The sequence below is a fragment of the Bison bison genome, unplaced genomic scaffold (genome assembly GCF_000754665.1).
Source record: "Bison bison bison isolate TAMUID 2011002044 unplaced genomic scaffold, Bison_UMD1.0 scf7180017864146, whole genome shotgun sequence".
NCBI classification, from domain to species: domain Eukaryota; kingdom Metazoa; phylum Chordata; class Mammalia; order Artiodactyla; family Bovidae; genus Bison; species Bison bison.
In genome coordinates, this window is record NW_011494718.1 from 581,715 (window position 1) to 601,249 (window position 19,535).

Here is a 19,535-nt window from a genome sequence, read left to right on the forward strand (position 1 = left end):
AATTAGGTCCCATTTGTTTATTTTTGCTTTTATTTCCAATATTCTGGGAGGTGGGTCATAGAGGATCCTGCTGTGATGTATGTCAGAGAGTGTTTTGCCTATGTTCTTCTCTAAGAGTTTTATAGTTTAGATCTTTAATCCATTTTGAGTTTATTTTTGTGTATGGTGTTAGAAAGTGTTCTAGTTTCATTCTTTTACAAGTGGTTGACCAGTTTTCCCAGCACCACTTGTTAAAGATATTGTCTTTAATCCATTGTATATTCTTGCCCCCTTTGTCAAAAATAAGGTGTCCATATGTGCGTGGATTTATCTCTGGGCTTTCTATTTTGTTCCATTGATCTATGTTTCTGTCTTTGTGCCCGTACCATACTGTCTTGATAACTGTGGCTTTGTAGTAGAGCCTGAAGTCAGGCAGGTTGATTCCTCCGGTTCCATTCTTCTTTCTCAGGATCACTTTGGCTATTCGAGGTTTTTTGTATTTCCATACAAATTGTGAAATTATTTGTTCTAGCTCTGTAAAGAATACCCGTTGGTAGCTTGATAGGGATTGCATTGAATCTATAAATTGCTTTGGGTAGTGTACTCATTTTCACTATATTGATTCTTCCAATCCATGAACATGGTATATTTCTCCATCTATTAGTGTCCTCTTTGATTTCTTTCACCAGTGTTTTATAGTTTTCTATATATAGGTATTTAGTTTCTTTAGGTAGATATATTCCTAAGTATTTTATTCTTTCCGTTGCAATGGTGAATGGAATTGTTTCCTTAATTTCTCTTTCTGTTTTCTCATTATTAGTGTATAGGAATGCAAGGGATTTCTGTGTGTTGATTTTATATCCTGCAACTTTACTATAGTCATTGATTAGTTCTAGTAATTTTCTGGTGGAGTCTTTAGGGTTTTCTATGTAGAGGATCATGTCATCTGCAAATAGTGAGAGTTTTACTTCTTCTTTTCCAATTTGGATTCCTTTTATTTCTTTTTCTGCTCTGATTGCTGTGGCCAAAACTTCCAAAACTATGTTGAACAATAATGGTGAAAGTGGGCACCCTTGTCTTGTTCCTGACTTTAGAGGAAATGCTTTCAATTTTTCACCATTGAGGATAATGTTTGCTGTGAGTTTGTCATATATAGCTTTTATTATGTTGAGGTATGTTCCTTCTATTCCTGCTTTCTGGAGAGTTTTTATCATAAATGGGTGTTGAATTTTGTCAAAGGCTTTCTCTGCATCTATTGAGATAATCATATGGTTTTTATTTTTCAATTTGTTAATGTGGTGTATTACATTGATTGATTTGCAGATATTGAAGAATCCTTGCATCCCTGGGATAAAGCCCACTTGGTCATGGTGTATGATCTTTTAGGAGTCTTCTCCAACAGCACAGTTCAAAACCATTAATTCTTCAGGGCTCAGCTTTCTTTATAGTCCAACTCTCACATCCATACATGACTATGGAAAAAACCATAACTTTGGCTAGATGGACCTTTGTCAGCAAAGTAATGTCTCTGCTTTTAATATGCTGTCTAGTTGGTCATAGCTTTTCTTCCAAGAAGCAAGCATCTTTTAATTTCATAGCTGCAGTCACCATCTGCAGTGATTTTGGAGCCCAGAAAAATAAAGTCTCATGCTGTTTCCATTGTTTTCCCATCTATTTGCCATGAAGTGATGGGACCAAATGCCATGATCTTAGTTTTCTGAATTTTGAGTTTTAAGCCTACTTTTTCACTCTTCTCTTTTGCTTTCATCAGGAGTCTCTTCAGTTCTTCTTCACTTTCTGCCATAAGTGTGGAGTCATCTGCATATCTGAGGTTACTGATATTTCTCCTGGCAATCTTGATTCCAGCGTGTGTGTCTTCTAACCTGGCATTTTGCATGATGTACTGCGCATATAAGTTAAATAAACAGGGTGACAATATACATCCTTGACATACTCCTTTCCCAAGAAAGAAGCAAATCTTCCCCCAATTTAACTGCCATCGTCAAAATGAGTGCACCTTTTAATTCAGCTAACCAACAAAGTAAATGATAAAAATATCACAAAGATAGATAGGCTATCTAGCATGTAGCTTATAAATTAAAAATTAATGTTTTACTCAACACCACCAGCAACAAATTCTAACATATATATTCTTTGAATATTCAATTAACTCATTACTAATTTATCTCTGAGTAATTTAGAGAGCTTCTGAGTGCCCCCACCTGTGGATGGTGTAAGATAATGGCCAAGAGAGTATAAGAAGAGTGATCCAAATGTTTTCAAGAAAGGTAAAAATGAAACTAAAACCAAAAATAAAGATTTATGCAGTGTATGGGGAAGGCACTGGACTAATTGAGCATGCCAAAAATTATTTGTGAAGTTTTATGCTGGAGATTTCTCGCTGGATGATGCCCCATGTTTGGGTAGACCAGTTGAAGCTGACAGTGATCAAATCAAGACATTAATTGAGAACAATCAATGTTATACCATGCAGAAGATAACTGACATACTCAAAATATCCAAAGTACTGAAACTAATTTGTACTATCTTGGTTATGTTAATTGCTTTGATGTTTGGGTTCCATATAAAGTAAAGGAAAAAAACCTTCTTGACCATATTTCCACATGCAATTCTCTACTTAAATGTAATGAAAACATTTGACTTTTAAAACAAGTTGTGACAGGTGATGAAAAGTGGATACTGTACAATAATGTGGAGTGTTTGAGATCATGGAGCAAGTGAAATGAACCGCTACCCACAACACCAAACTTCATAATTCCATCTTCCCCAAACTTTTAATCTTTTTGAGCAAAGAAGGCTCGGTTGTTTTTCATCCAAAGAAGGTGATGTGTATATGGTGGGATTGGAAGGGAGTCCTCTATTTATGAGCTCCTTATAAGAAATCAAATGATTAATTTCAACAAGTACTGCTCCCAGTTTAACCAACTGAAACCAGCACTTGACAAAAAGTGTCTGGAATTAGTCAGCAGAAAATGCATAATCTTACATCAGGATAATACAAGACAGCATGTTTCATTGATGACCAGGCAACCAGTTTGAGAGGGAAGTTGATTCATCTGCCATATTCACTAGACATGGAACCTTTGAATTCCTATTTATTTTGATCTTCATAAAATTCTCTCTTTTTTTTTAGTTTATTTTTATTTTTTTAATATAAATTTATTTATTTTAATTGGAGGTTAATTACTTTACAATATTGTATTGGTTTTGCCATACATCAACATGAATCCACCACAGGTATACACGTGTTCCTCATCCTGAACCCCCTCCCTTGTCCCTCTCCATACCATCCCTCTGGGTCATCCCAGTGCACCAGCCCCAAGCATCCAGTATCATGCATCAAACCTGGACTGGTGATTCGTTTTATATATGATATTATACATGCTTCAATGCCATTTTCCCAAATCATCCCACCCTCTCCCTCTCCCACAGAGTCCAAAAGACTGTTCTTTACATCTGTGTCTCTTTTGCTGTCTCGCATTCAGGGTTATCGTTACCATCTTTCTAAATTCCATATATAAGTGTTAGTATACTGTATTGGTATTTTTCTTTCTGGCTTACTTCACTGTATATACTAGGCTCCAGTTTCATCCACCTCATTAGGACTGATTCAAATGTATTCTTTTTAATGGCTGAGTAATACTCCATTGTGTATATGTACCACAGCTTTCTTATCCATTCATCTGCTGGTGGACATCTAGGTTGCTTCCATGTCCTGACTATTATAAACAGTGCTGTGATGAACACTGGGGTACACGTGTCTCTTTCAATTCTGGTTTCCTTGGTGTGTATGCCCAGCAGTGGAATTGCTGGATCATAAGGCAGTTCTATGTCCAGTTTTTTAAGGAATCTCCACACTGTTCTCCATAGTGGCTGTACTAGTTTGCATTCCCACCAACAGTGTAACTAATCTCAAAAATATACAAGCAACTCCTGCAGCTCAATTCCAGAAAAAATAAACGACCCAATCAAAAAATGGGCCAAAGAAATAAATAGACATTTCTCCAAAGAAAGCATACAGATGGCTAACAAACACATGAAAAGATGCTCAACATCACTCATTATCAGAGAAATGCAAATCAAAACCACGATGAGGTACTATTTCATGCCAGTCAGAATGGCTGTGATCCAAAAGTCTACAAGCAATAAAAGCTGGAAAGGGTGTGAAGAAAAGGGAATCCTCTTATAAAATCCTCTTAATGAAAAAAAAAAATTCAATTCTGTGGAAGACTGTAAAAGGCACCTGGAACAGTGCCTTTTTTGCTCAAAAAGATTAAAAGTTTGGGGAAGATGGAATTATGAAGTTTTTTGAAAAACAAGGTAGAAAATGTTAGTGGAACAAAACAGTGAGTATGTTGCTCAATAAAGTTCTTTGTGAAAATGAAAATGGATATTTTATTTTTACTTGAAAACTGAAGGAATCATCTGGCCAACCCAATGGAAGAAATTGCCTTTATCCATATCCTTTTGTCTGTGTAGACATAGCTAAGCAATGCTGCTCCCAATGGCTGACTTAAAAGAACCTCAGGTACTTTCTAAAGCACAGACACTCACAAACACTTCAAAGAATGTGAGCCAACTGAAAACTCAATCATCTGACTCAAAGCCTAAATCAGAAACTGAAAGAAATAATTCAGACTAAACCCAAATTAAATGAATAGAGCCAAGAGTCTCACTGGGTTTCCCTGGTGACTCAGATGGCAAAAAGTCTGCTTGCAATGCAGGAGACCTGGGTTCGATGCCTAGGTTGGGAAGATTCCCTGGAGGAGGACACGGCAACCCACTCCATTATTCTTGTCTGAAGAATCCCCATGGACAGAGGATCCTGGCGGGCTACAGTCCACAGGGTCAGAAAGATTGGGACACAACTGAGCAGCTAAGCACAATAACAGCAAAGAATCTTACTGGCTACCTGATACTCATCATATCTCCAAGATAACAAGAACTTCAATTATTTTAAAAATGAAAAAGTTGTACATGACCTATGATCATTTTAATTGCTATGATTTGACAATCCATGACAACAAAACTTCATTAAAAGATTCTAAGAGCTGATGTCTTAAAAATTAAAATAAAGTTTCTGACTTTCACCTCATTCCATACATTTGTTTAGTTTAATTATCAATACATTGATTAATTAATTGAATTACATCCTCAAAATTACGTTTTCTAAGTTAGCAATCACAAAACTTGAAACTACCCCAGTATTACCAATTATGATGTGGGAAAATATCATGTAAGCCTCCTATTTTTTCTTATAATGTTTTTTAATTTGTAAACCAATTTATAAGAATTTTAGGAAGCTAGATTCATAAGAATAGATCTAGAACTAGTTAGACTAACATAATTAAACAGCTATTTCCTAAAAGAAAGGAAGAGAAAAAATAATCATAGCAAACACACAATATGGCCAAATATAATCAATTTCGTGCTCGATTGATTAAATGAGAAAATATTTTATAGTCAATTATCCAATTTTTGTATAATAACAGATGGTAACTAGATTTATCATGACAATCATTTTGAAATGTATAGAAATATCAAATCACTGTATTGTGTAACAGGAACTAACATAGTGTTACAGGTCAATTATACCACAATAACAAATAAACAAACAGATAGAAAAAGAGATCAGATTTGTGGTTACCACAGCCAGTTGTGGGGTAGGGTAAATTGGATAAGGTAATCTAAAGGCACAAACTTCTAGTTGTAAGATAAGTAAATACTAGGGATATAACTTACAACATGATTAATATAATTAACACTGCTTTATGTTGTATATTAAAGTTGCCAAGAGAGTAAATCCTAAGAGTTCTCATCACTAGGGAGAAATGTTCTTTTCTATTTCTTTAAGTTTATATCCGTGTGAGTGATAACTGTTCCCTAAACTTATTGTGGTCATCATTTCATGATATGTAAGTCAAATCAGTATGCTGCACATTTCAAACTTACACAGTGCTGCATGTCAATTATGACTCAATAAAGCTGGGAAGAAAATAAAAAGCATTTTAAATGTTTTAAAAATAAAATACATCATTATTTTCTGGGTAGAGTTTATCCAATGGAATCTTCGGGACATAATGAGAATCATTCTTACACTCAAATCTCAGCAAACTTACATGTGAAAGAATAACTCTAAGTCTTAAGAGACTGTCCAAAAAAGTTTGGGTCCAAATAATATACTTATTTAGTCTACAGCATACAAATTTTATAAAATGGGTAAAACATAAATATATAAAATATATACCAATAAAATATTTATTTGATCACAGAAACTTGCTCTTTTTTTGAAAAAGGATTTTTGATGTAATTTACATTTCTTGAAACATTTTTAAATGTTAGAGCACTAAGGAGGTACAGAGCACTCCAGTTTTTCTAAATGAGGATGAATTTTATAATTTCCAAAACAACTATAGTCCCAAAACATTGAATAACATATAAATGTTAAGTGTAAAACCCATATGAAATGTGTTTTGTTTATACCAAATACTCTGATGTAAACAATGCATTAATATATTCACTGTTATTAATAACAGAAAGATTAAAATATACAAAGTTATAACATATATGCAAAATATTTAAAAAAATAGAAGATTATTACCCAATGTAAGATATAAAGAGATAATATTTTTATAAATAAGGCCAAGTAAGATAAACAGGATTTAGCACCAAAGAAAGCAGAGAGGTGCTTGATTTTTCCTCTTTCATTCTCCCTCGTATTCTCTATTAAGGTCAAACACCCCCATGAACACTCTCCCTTCATTCCCTAAAGTGAAAGCAATCACTTTTTCTTTAATAATTATATTTATTTATCTTTAATTGATTGATGATTGATTTACAATGTTGGTTTAATTTCTGTTATACATAAACAAGAATTAACCATAGGTGTACATATGTCTGCTCCCTCTTGAAACTCCCTCCCACCTCTTACTCTTTTCATTCCTCTGGGTTATTACAGAGCCTCAGTTTGAGTTCACTGAGTCATACAGAAAATTTCCATTGGCTAACTATTTTATATATGTTAGTGTATATGCTTCCATGCTACTGTCTCTATTCTCATCCTCTCCTTCCTATCCCCTGCCCTTGTCCATAAGTCTATTTTCTATGTCTGCATCTTCATTGCTTCCCTGTGAATAAGTTTATCAGTATCATCTTTCTAGATCCCATATATATGCATTAGTAAATGATATTTGTTTTTCTCTTTCTGACTTACTTCACTTTTTATATTAGGCTTTAGGTCATCCACCTCATTAGGACTGACTCAAATGTGTTCCTTTTTATGGTTGAGTAGATGGTGATTGCAGCCATGAAATTAAAAGATGCTTACTCTTTGGAAGGAAAGTTATGACCAACCTTGATAGCATATTCAAAAGCAGAGACATTACTTTGCCAACAAAGGTCCATCTAGTCAACAATATGGTTTTTCCAGTAGTCATGTATGGATGTGAGAGTTGGACTATAAAGAAGGCTGAGCGCCAAAGAATTGATGCTTTTGAACTGTGGTGTTGGAGAAGACTCTTGAGAGTCCCTTGGACTGCAAGGAGATCCAACCAGTCCATTCTAAAGGAGATCAGTCCTGAGTGTTCATTGGAAGGACTGATGTTGAAGCTGAAACTCCAATACTTTGGCCACCTGAAGGGAAGAGCTGACTCATTGGAAAAGACCCTGACCCTGGGAAAAATTGAGAGCAGGAGGAGAAGGGGACGATAGAGGATAAGATGGTTAGATTGCATCACTGACTCGATGGACATGGGTTTGGGTGGACTCCTGGAGTTGGTGATGGACAGGGAAGCCTGGCGTGCTGCAGTTCATGGGGTTGCAAAGAGTCGGACATGACTGAGTGACTGAACTGAAACTGAACTAAGTATTCTATTGCATATATGTACCACAGCTTCTTTATCCATTCATCTGTTGATGGATATCTAGGTTGCTTCCATATCCAAGATATTATAAACAGTGCTGCAATGAACATCAGGGTACATGTGTCTTTTTCAGTTTTGGTTTCCTTGGGGTAAATGCCTAGAAGTGGTATTGCTGGGTCTTACAGTGGTTTTATTCTTAATTTTGTAAGGAACCTCCACACTGTCTTCCATAGTGACTGTATCAATTTACATTCCCACCAGCAGTGCAAGAGTGTTGCCTTTTCTCCACATCCTCTCCAGCACTAGTTATCTGTGGATTTTTGGATGCTGGTCATTCTGACTGGTGTGAGGTGGTAGCTCATTGTAGTTTTGATTTGCATTTTTCTAATAATAAGTGATGTTGGGTATTTCTTCATGTGTTTGTTAGCCATCTGTATGTCTTCTTTGGAAAAATGCCTATTTAGTTATTTTGCCTGCTTGTGGATTGGATTGTTCATTTTTCTGGTATTGAGTTGTATGAGCTGCTTATATGTTTTGGAAATTAATCCTTTGTCAATTGTTTCATTTGCTATTATTTTCTCCCATTCTGAAGGTTGTCTTTTTACCTTATTTATAGTTTCCTTTGCTGTGCAAAAGCAAAATGATCACTTTTAATGGAACATCTATAAGCTTTCATTTGTTTATTATGCAAGGTATTTATCATATTTGATCATTATTCCTGACATCAGCTCTACTAGATGAGACATCCACTCATTCAGAGTGTGACCATATGTCACTCATCCTTCTATGCCTATGTTATCCCATTAATATATAATAATCTTAATCAACTAGACATCATTATAAAAGTTATAGATGTTACAACTAAATTTATCAGAATATCAAGGGCTGTGCTATGTGCTTTGAGAGTTAAGGCCATGATATTCTCATTCATGCCCTACGTATTTATTTATACATTTACATTTGGCATTGAAATACACTTAATTATTTAATATCTTAATTTTAGGAACTAACACTATGCTTTATAGGGTTAATTCAAAATATAGTAAAGTTGTATCATTCTAAACTTTGAACATATATTTTCTAAAAAAAGTTGTTGAAAACAAATAACTGTCCAGTTTTACTTGTAATATATAGAAAAGTCATTTTACTTTCTTTTTTTGTTTGATACTTAACTTATGTTATCATTAAGCTTTTCACACTTTTCCTGTTGTTTGTATAAATTTTAATTTTCTTAGAGTAGTAATTGACTGCAATGAAACTTCTAAAAAAATTGAGGTCATTTTTCTAAAGATATATATATATATGTATATGTATATATATTTAATATTTTCATCCTCTCAAGCTTGAATTTATGCTGTGATCTGAAAAAAAGAAAAAAACATTCTATTCTTACTGAGGTTCTTTTCTGTCTTTTTCCGTAGTTTCTATAGGGACTGCAATTGGACAAGGAAATTTATGTTGGCTAACAGCTTTTGGTTCTCACTGGAGGTTGCCAGATGTCAAATTAACTGACCAGCCAACAGGGATACAGTTGCTAAATGTAGTCTGCATAAGGCCTCCTCTTTGTACAATCTGGGTAATGCTTCGCACAGCATGCCAATTAGAACACCATACACTAAAACACATTAAGGCAATTAGTGCCTGACTCCTGTACTGTTTCTGTCTTTGAAACTAAGAATTTCAATGTTATGTGGCATTTGAACACTTGGCAGAAAAACAAGATCTGAAGGACTGGTATTACATTCTTCAGAGCAATACATCAATATAGTTAAGGCTATCTGATGACTTAGATTATTATTGTATTTTCTTTCTTTTATGAGGTGCCAGACACATTTAATTAAATCATAATCAATGTTATAAATTTGACTCTTACAAACTCAGTAATTCTTTAAGAGTTTTAGTCATGTTGCTAGGAAAGAATGTGATATCATCATGTCCTTTACTCAACACAGTTCCTCTTGTGATCTTAATTTTCAAATTTCATCATATAGAGTACTTTCAATATTCAAATTCTGATGCAGAGCTTATAGTTTTGATTTTTTGCCCATTGTATTAACTAGAACACTAATTTTTTAAAAAATGCTTAAAATATATACAAAAATATCTCACAATTGTGGTACAAAAATATAAATTATAAATCCTCAGGAGAACTTTTAAGTGGAGAAATCATTCAAATAATGCACACAGAAATGAGTGACATGGTTGAAGGATTGATCTTATGGAAAACACATCATGACAACTGCAGAAAAGCAGATTTCATGTTTGAAATTCAAAATTAGCAATTTAAAAAATTAAAAATTAAAAAGCTACAGAAAATCTTTCAGATCAAAAAAGTCATCACTTCAGCCTATAGTACTAACTTGACATGTGAAAGAAACAACTGATTATGCAATAAGATTAGTTCTTTTGAGCTAAATGAAAACTTATCATCACATTATGCACTTTAATGTTTATTATTTTGGGAAAGTATTTTTTAAAAGTAACTCAAATAACAGGTCAAAACAGTAAATGTAGATTTAGCTAGGGGCAAGTAAGTTTTGTGGGTAAGAAGAACACAATTTAGTAACTGGTCTGCTCTGACATTGTTTTTGTATAATAAAGATCATCAACTGAAAGAAAAATACAAAGAGCTATTGTTTTATGATCATTTTATTTATTCTTTGAGAGCATGTCCTGTGAACTGAGGCATTTATATACTGGGTTATTAGAATAAAATGGCTAATAAAAGATCTTACTACATATTGAATTAATTGCTCTTCTAATTGTTTTCTGGTTTTACTAATAATTAAGAGCAAACAGTTCAGGTTCTCTGCATGTGGCCTGATGATTTCAACAGAGAAAGTCATACGCTTTACACTGATTTTAAAGTCAAACACATGGAAATTTCCATGTTTCATAGCAATTGTTTTCAGATATTAAGAAAATAAAGGAGAATAGCTCATTTTTACTGTTTTAAGAAATGTTTAAATCTGTTGTTATTTTAAAATTATTAAAGCAGTGTAATTACTTATTTGTTTTTGAAATTATTAAAGCATTTTAATTACTTTTATTTTGATGTTGGAACCTATATGGATGAGGAGACTTTCCTTGTCCTTCTGAATAAAAGTGAAAAAGAGAAAATGGATAGCAATCCACTATATTTATTACTGCAGAGTACTTAAAAGGATTCAATACTAAGCACAGCCTTACAAATGAACTGTGACCTCAGTCACCAATGGTGTTTTTAGAGCACTCATAGTAATTTGGAAAGCACTAAGTATAACCTTCTATCAAATACACTCCAACTAAAGTAGAAGGAGGAGGAAATTATGCAGAAATGTCAGCACTTTTCCAGTAGCAAAAAATGAAAGCACCACACCCATTTTCATCTGAAATAGCTAGATAATTGAGGGTAAGGGGTGCTTTCAAAAAACCTTGTCTGAGTGATTAGCTTTCGATAACTCATCTCTCCTCAATACCCTGGGAAAGCAATGTGATTAATTCAGTGCTCTACTGACCTGAAGAAACTAGAGTCCATGGTGCAGACATTTGATATTTTTGGCCCAGCTGTGCTCTGCTTTATTGAAAAAATTTTTTTTCTTTTTAGTTTTGGTTGTCAGACATAGTGTAAGTCTGAATAAAAACTTTTTCTGGAAAGTGAGGAAGAGATAAAACTTGAAGGACGTTGTCCCCTCTGAGTTGTAGCCACTTCAGCATGTTATGGTTGTAGAGTTGGTGTTGCTAGTTTCAAACAAACCATGATCACTTATTTTAAGGACCATCAGTAAATGTCGTTAAAGGGCTTCAAAGATGAAAAGCAATAAATATATAAATAAACACACCTCAGATGCTTCATATTGATTGGGGGTTGGTTTTACAGTGCAAAACTATTGCTTTAGTGGTTGGAAAAGTGATCCAAAGTGAGTTATCTGCTTGAAGCTGAAGGCCGAGATCATTAATTATTGCCACCTGAGCAGTGCAGCTTAAAAAATATATCTGGCCTGGCCTCAAAACCAGACCCAGAGCATGATGGAGAGTTTAGAAATATTCACAGGAAAAACCAGTGTTCAAGTGCAGCTGCAAGTTGTGAATAGAGTTAAGTTATAAAATAACTTGGTGATTTTACAATGCATCATAAAAACTGATGTCAAATAAGTCTTGGTGTATACCAATCAACTACCCAGAAATGATTTTTCCAATTTTACTCAAAGATGTTTGCTTTGATAAATCTAGGATGTCAGAAATTTTTTGTGAGAAGGTAATTTAATCAAGTTAGTTGTGGGATATTACTGCTATTTAGACATTTAGTTGCTTACAGATAGAGATGAAAGGAGAGATAAAGCCTAAAGCCCCTGAGTGCTGTTATGAATATATGCATTCTTCCTTTCCAGACTCCTTTTGGATTCTCTTTTTACCTCTGTAGGAATATCTTGTATTTCCCAACCATTTTGTAAATACTTATTGCAAGTTTCTTTTCAGGGTGTCTGATTTGACTGTGATCTCACAGATATTTGTTCTTTGTGGGTGGGGGAAGGTGAGGACCCAAGTGCCTATTCTGTTCTTGGAGCAGCCATGGATGTCCTGTCAAATACCATGCTCCATGCCTAAGTAATTATACAGGATGTGTCTGCACCACAAGATAATGACATCAGGTAATCACTTCATTTTAAAGGTGAGAAAAATCAAGCTAAGAATGTGTCCAAAGATATTTAACAAGTAGAGCAAGGATTTAATGACACTTTCTAATCCTAAATTTTGTTTTTATATTAAATGTATAGATTTTTAAAATTAATTTTCACATTTATTTCAGTGTTAAATATTTCCAGTGATGACCTATATCACTTGGATTGCTATATTAATTGGATAAACTCCAATCTCTTTCTCAGCTAAAAATTTATTTTGCACTAGTACATATGTACATGCACAACATATGCTTTATGGGATTCATGCCTAGAGATGATGTGGTCTCAATGAGAAACACTGACTTGGATGCAGGTAGAGTTGGCACTTTCGTCTAGGATATAATCTGGGGAGTCATGAAGGAATGTTGTAAAGTGAGGTTTCACCAAAGGCCAAAAGAATAATGGGCTCTCCCAGGGGCTAGAGGCTCTTGGCTCTTGGCTTCTGTCACACATGCAGCTCTCCACTGCCCAGCACTAGTCCACTGGATCAGCAGAACTGCAGGCCCCCAAAGAACTGCCAGTTAAAGCACTCACTGGAGGGTCAGAGGTTATGTGAAAGTCATTCAGTCGTGTCCAGCTCTTTAAGACTCCATAGACAATGGAATTCTCCAGCCCGGAATACTGGAGCGGGTAGCCTTTCCCTTCTCCAGGGGATCTTCCCAACCCAGGGATTGAACCCAGGTCTCCGGCATTGCAGGAGGATTCTTTACCAGCTGAGCCACAAGGGGTTATGAGGTGACAGTAATATATTCACTCACACATTCTAACTATTATTCCCTATCTTCAAAGGAGCAGAGGATCAGAAAAAAGTTTGTAAGTGATTGATCCAGATAATATGCCTTACAGTTTCTTTCTCACAAGAGGCTGGTACTACTTCATTATTTTATTTTTAAGTTATTCTCAGTGAGTTGACAGTATATAGTATGTTTTATGGAAAACTTCAATGTGTGGTTTCTAATCTTCATGAGAAAAGTAAGATGAAATGTACAAATTTTATTTGTACTTCAAATAATGCTCACAATATCAAGATACAAACATATTAGACCATATGCTATATGCATATTAGACCATTAGCATGTATGCTAAATCAAGGGGACAGAAAATGGCTAGATGAAAAACATTCAGTCACAGAAGTAAATATATTGACTGAGAGACTTATAAGCAACAGCAGCAACATCACCTAAATTTTTATTTCAATTTGATAGGTTTTATATTATTGGAATTTTTCAAATAAAACTGTCCTAGGTTATCTAATTTGTAACCAGGTTTGTGTGTGTGCTGAATTTCTTGTCTGACAGAGGAAATGATCTTCTTCCCCATAAATCACTAGGAAAGGGCTAACTAATAGTTATAACCACTCTTTATAATGTATTTACCCCTACTAGAAAGTACATTATATGTATAATCTTCCTTAATTCTTTAGTTCAAAGCTTTTGGGTATCTCATTCTTGTGTCAAAAATCAGGAAAGTGAAGCTAGAGAAGGAACTTGCCCAAGGCCAAACAGCTCCTCAGTGGCAAAGTCAGACTTAGAACTTCTGTTAATGAAGCTTATGTTTTTAATCAGCTAGTCCACTGCTTCTCTCCAACATAACTGTCAATGGGTCACTTTGTCTTTACAAATAATATGTTTAGAAGAGCTAGAAATAGTTTGACTTTTCTACAACTTATGTACAATGACTATAGTAAACATATACCAGAAGTGCACTCTATAGTAGTTAGCACAGCACATATATAAACTAATAATCCTTATAACAACTTTGTGAAATATTATGAAATAATAAGATTATCCATTTTATCATGAGGAAACTGAAGGCACATGAGATTAAAAATATGGGTCCAAGGTTATCAAGCTGTTAAGAAGAAAACTGGAATTTAGTTTGAGAGACTAATTCTAAGTGACACTCTTGTACCTCCCCAGCTGGGTGCTCAGGGGACACAGTGAAGATGCAGTACAGGCGCAGATTTTACCAACTGAATATGCATGGTTGACAAACCGATCAGTCTCACGAGGTAGGAAGTGATATGACCCCTTCTTACTCCATTCCATTCCCTCTATTTCCTTTTGGCAAAGTGGATGCCTGAATAAAGAATACAATAATTTCTAGATCTCATTAGGTGACAATACATGGTTTCTGAACATACAAGTTAGTGGCTCTTCTTGAGATTTCTACAGCAAATAATGCCTAAATATGAGAACAAACCAAAAGTGCTGACAGCAAATATATGCCACTGCTGTGGCCAAACATAATCTTATTGCAATGTGTTACCAGAAATGAGGATGAGCCATAAGCAGGGCTTCCTCCGGGCGCCAGTGGTAAAGAACCCACGTGCCAGTGCAGGAGATGTACGGATGCTAGTTCGCTCCCTGGGTCAGGAAGATCCCCTGGAGGAGGGCATGGCAACGCACTCCAGTATTCTTTCCTGGAGAATCCCATGGACGGAGGACCCTGGCAGGCTACAGTCCATTGGGTCACAGAGTTGGACATGACTGAAGCCTCTTAACACACACACATGATAAGCAGGTAAGAGAAGGAATAAACTGCAGTTCAGGTGCAATTAATTTAGCTCCTATGTACCCCTATCCATAAACAGCATCCAGCTGGCAGACACAGGAACTGAATTAGATCAGCTAACTTTCATGGGCTGCCTATATCATTCACTTAATTTCATAAAGCAGCTAACTTTTAAAATCTAAGCAGCATGTGTGTGTGCAGTTGCTGGCTCTTTGAGACCCTACAGACTGTGGCCCAACAGGCTCCTCTGTCCATGGAATTTTCCCAGCAACAATACAGGAGCAGGTTGCCATTTCATCCTCCAGGGTATCTTCCCCACCCAGGAATCGAACACTACATCTCCTGCATTGCAGGTGGATTCTTTACTGCTGAGCCACTGGGCAAGCCTATAAGACACGCATATGCCCCCACAAATTTGTTGGTAATTTTTTCTATTATACACACATGTGTAAATCTTAAAAATGTTTTATCATCCAAAATGATTTCACATAGCATCAATTGCATTTGGGACTCTGAATTAAAAATTAGAGATGCTTTGAAGAATTGCTCAAGGCTGAGAGAGAGAACCTTAGAAGAAAGAAGGTAAAATAAGTCTTACATGTGCTGGAGAGGGTCCCATAAGAATGGGGTGAAAAGGAGAGTTAAAAGGTCTAGAGTAGCTAAAAGCCATAAAAAACAGTGTCTCCCAATTTCATGGAGCCAAAATATATGCACACTATTTAATTAGAAGGTTGACACAGTTCCCAGGGGTGAAACCAAGGGAGAGAGGGAGACACATTTTCTTCCATATATGTCTGAGTTATCTTTTTGACAAGGAACATGAAGGGAAATATTCATGTATTACTTGGTTTCATAGCAAACAACAATCACAACTAGCTAATAATAAATTGACTTGATTAGAAAATAGACATTTCTAACCGAAGTTGTCTACAAGACAAGTTTAACTACTGTGATATCAAACAAAATAGACAAGCAGCATAGAGAATACCTCTTGCTGCTGCTGCTGCTGCTAAGTCGCTTCAGTCGTGTCCAACTCTGTGCGACCCCACAGACGGCAGTCCACCAGGCTCCCCCATCCCTGGGATTCTCCAGGCAAGAATACTGGAGTGGGTTGCCATTTCCTTCTCCAATGCATGAAAGTGAAAAGTGAAAGTGAAGTTGCTCAGTCGTGTCCGACTCTCAGCAACCCCATGGACTGCAGCCTACTAGGCTCCTCCATCCATGGGATTTTCCAGGCAAGAGTACTGGAGTGGGGTGCCATTGCCTTCTCCCAGAGAACACCTCTTACTTCAGTTATTTTGGGTGGCTTCCTCCCTAGGATTGCTGGGGTCAATGGGATTCTGCTGCAAGTGGCAAAGGTGGTCAGAGGCACCTGCCAATTAGAAGCCAAGGTTTCTTTAGGATGTCCTACTAAAGGATCAATCTCCTCTTTTATCTTCCCAGGAGACTGGATTCATATAAGGCACATATATATGGCTAGTGCTTCTGACAGAACACTCAACTCCTTTCTCACATGCATATTCTTTTTTTTTTTTATGTTTTCTTAGAAATTCTTACCAGTTTATATTTTTCAGGGGCAAGGCAAAATCTATTTTTGTTTACAATCATAGTAACAGTAGAAATAAAACTTAAAGTAGGTATTTTATTATGAAAAACAGAATTAGATTTAATACATATTTAAAAATAAATCAGGGGTTTGAGGTCTAGGATATAGTGGTGTAAGTAAGAATTCTCTGCAAATATTTTAGCTATAAAGAAACACTTCTATATTTTGATTTGAGCTTCTACTATGTCATTCATTGTAATTCCAGATTACAAATTTATAAAATTGTAAAACTGAGCAATGATATATTCTGTACAGAAAACATAATAGGCAGATGTCCCTATCTGATAATATTTTATTCAGGACAAATGAATGAAACAGTTATTACTGCAAAGTAAGTGATGTTTAGTCGAACTCCAGGTAGAAACTTTTACAAATTCACATATGATTAAATAGTCTAGGGAGATGTTTGTAAGTCATTTAGATTAACAAGGGACATTTTAAAGGTCTGGCAGTAGGGAGGAGGGAGTCAGCAGTTTAAGAGGATCCTCTAAAGGAAAGTTGTATTTCCTAGGCTTTCAAATAGGCTAAGCAAAATGCATTCTTCTTTAGCCTTGCACTAGAGGAATACCATTATTAATTATGCAAACATTTTTTGATGTAAAAGAATTTGAGAATGACTCAGCAAGAGATTTCAAAACCAAATACTTCTACTTGCTTATCGAACATGTTCTTTCCAGAACTGTTCTCTGTTCTATGACCTGGGGTGAGAAGATTGAGATCTATGGAGGAGAGGTTCCATCACTGTAGCAGCTTTTGAGAAAACCCCAGTTTTGCCAGGAACATGGACTCATTCAGTTCTACCCAATCTTCCCATCATTTTTACTCTAAGTTGAAAGTAACTGATAGCTTTTCTAAGTTTAGCCTCTAATTTTTCTTTAATAAGCATAAAACAGAGTCCAATCTCCTAACCAAAGACTGGGTCTACCTGTCAAAAGTGCGTGTGTGTGTGTGTGTGTGTGTGCACATGGGTGTGGTTTTCTTCATATTTTCCTCTAGAGGAGCGTGTATGTTGATTGTTACTCAGAAAAGGGGGGGCATTTAAATCTTAAGATATAAAGGCAACAGAAGATTTTTTTATAAATCCCTGAGAAAGTAATAATTCAAGATTTAGTTGGAGAAGGCAAGGCTCCCAATCATGAGTCCTTTGGAAATTTGGGGAAGAAGTCCTCTCACCTATTTTGGAAACTACTTGCAGATGTAGGGATTGCTCACAACAGGGGCTTTGCAGAGATTTCCTCTGATTTTTTTTTTCTCCCCAATTTCCCACAGCCTGTGTTTGTCCTATGTCTGCTAGGCTGACATGTGGTTTACCTCGCTAATCCTGCTGCCAGGTTTTACACACTCTCCTCCGAAGTAAAACTGAAGCCAGAGGATACTGAGCAACTCTGGGCATGGACGCCAGAGCTGTCACAGAAAATTTGCTTCCCAAGTGTTCCTTCCAACTTCCCTTCCTGAGCCCGCGTGAGCCACAGCGCAGCCCTTGGCTAGGTCTTCGCGTTTCCTGCTGCTGCAATCTGTAACTGGATTTTGGATTTTTTTTTAACTGCAGTTCTGAGGATCTCAGTTCTTAGGAAAACTTTGCTGGTTGTGGGACTTTGAAAGCAGTCAGTTTCTTTACCTCGGTCGCGGAGGCCCATTTTTCCTCCCCTCGGGCTGTACCGAGGCAAAGGCGGCAAAGGGGAGACGCAAACTGCTTGTGTTGGGGAGGAAGTGGAGGTTTGAGCCAAGTTGTCAGCATCCCTGGCCCACCCCCGGTCTGGCGCTCTCGGCTGGCACGTACATCATCTATTAACTGCTGTTCGTGGACGCAGTGCATGATATATTAATTTTTATCTTTAGTAAATTACAAATGGAATTCTCGGCGCACTCGTGTCTGTCTGCTCCTACAGGGCTACCGAAAGGAGGCGGAGAGGAGGCTGTGGCCCGGATCCTGACCCTGATTGTATGAATAAGTAAGCAGGATGCAAGTGATTGGGTTAGATGCCGTGAAGATTTTTTTTTTTTTTTTTTTCAAGTTAGGAAGAGGGTAAAGAGACAGCCTTGGGGGGAAAGACAAACAGTGCATCCCCAAATCCTCCCACTTTAGCTCTTCTCGCAGTCTTGTTTTGCTGCTTCTGCGGCTTTTAAGGTCTGGCGGCAAAGGAATGTCTGCTCCCCACCCGCGACCACGGTCCCCCACTTTCAGCTCAGACGCGCTGATGTGAAGACTGGTCTTGTCTTTCCAGAGCGGCATCGGGTCCGGGTGCGGGGTGCACGCGGGATCTGAGCCCGAGAACCTGAGCCTGGGGCAGCCGAGCCGTTGAGTAGCTGAAAGGACGGCCGCCGGGAGACAGCCTGGCCGCGCGCCCGCCCGGACCCGCTCCCTACCTGCCCCCGCCGCCACCTCGCCCGCGCCGGGGGACAGGTCGCCCTGCCCTCTCTCCGCCCGGCGGCGCCCCATGTCCCCGGACACCTGAGCGCCGGGCCGCGCCGAGGAGCCTTCCGCGGGGACAGGAACCGGTGCCCTTCCTCGAGAGGAAGATGGGACTGGAGAGGCTTTCCCCGGGGATGCTCGCGTGGCTGGCGGCCACCGGGGCTGTCCTCTGCGCGGAACTACGGGTCTGCGCTGGCCTCGACTATGACTACACTTTTGGTGGCTACGGAGAGGATGAGGCGGAGGCGCTGGACTACAAGGACCCGTGCAAAGCCGGTGAGTGCCCTCTCAGGGCAGGACGGCGGGGGCAAGGCTGGCGCTGGGAGGGCGCCGGGTCTCACCTGTCTCCTTCCTACCCCCTCCCCACCCCGAGGGGCCGCGCGGCCCCCGCAGCCGCAGGTCTGCACCGGCGGGACTGGGTGCGGAGCGCGGTCTCCAAGTTTGGAACCTCCGGTAGTTCCTCCGCCCCACCCCCGCCC

General features: G+C 37.6%; 1 protein-coding gene across 1 annotated transcript in view; it reads left to right on the forward strand.

Moving 5' to 3' along the window:
* The first annotated feature begins 19,161 nt into the window (after positions 1-19,161).
* The window catches only part of TLL1 (tolloid-like 1), a 332,306-nt gene continuing 331,932 nt past the window's right edge, over positions 19,162-19,535 (forward strand). Inside the window, exon 1 of the mRNA XM_010840705.1 lies at positions 19,162-19,332. Coding sequence (XP_010839007.1) covers positions 19,164-19,332 — 169 coding nt within the window. The 5' untranslated portion in view covers positions 19,162-19,163. The remainder of the gene's footprint in view (positions 19,333-19,535) is intronic.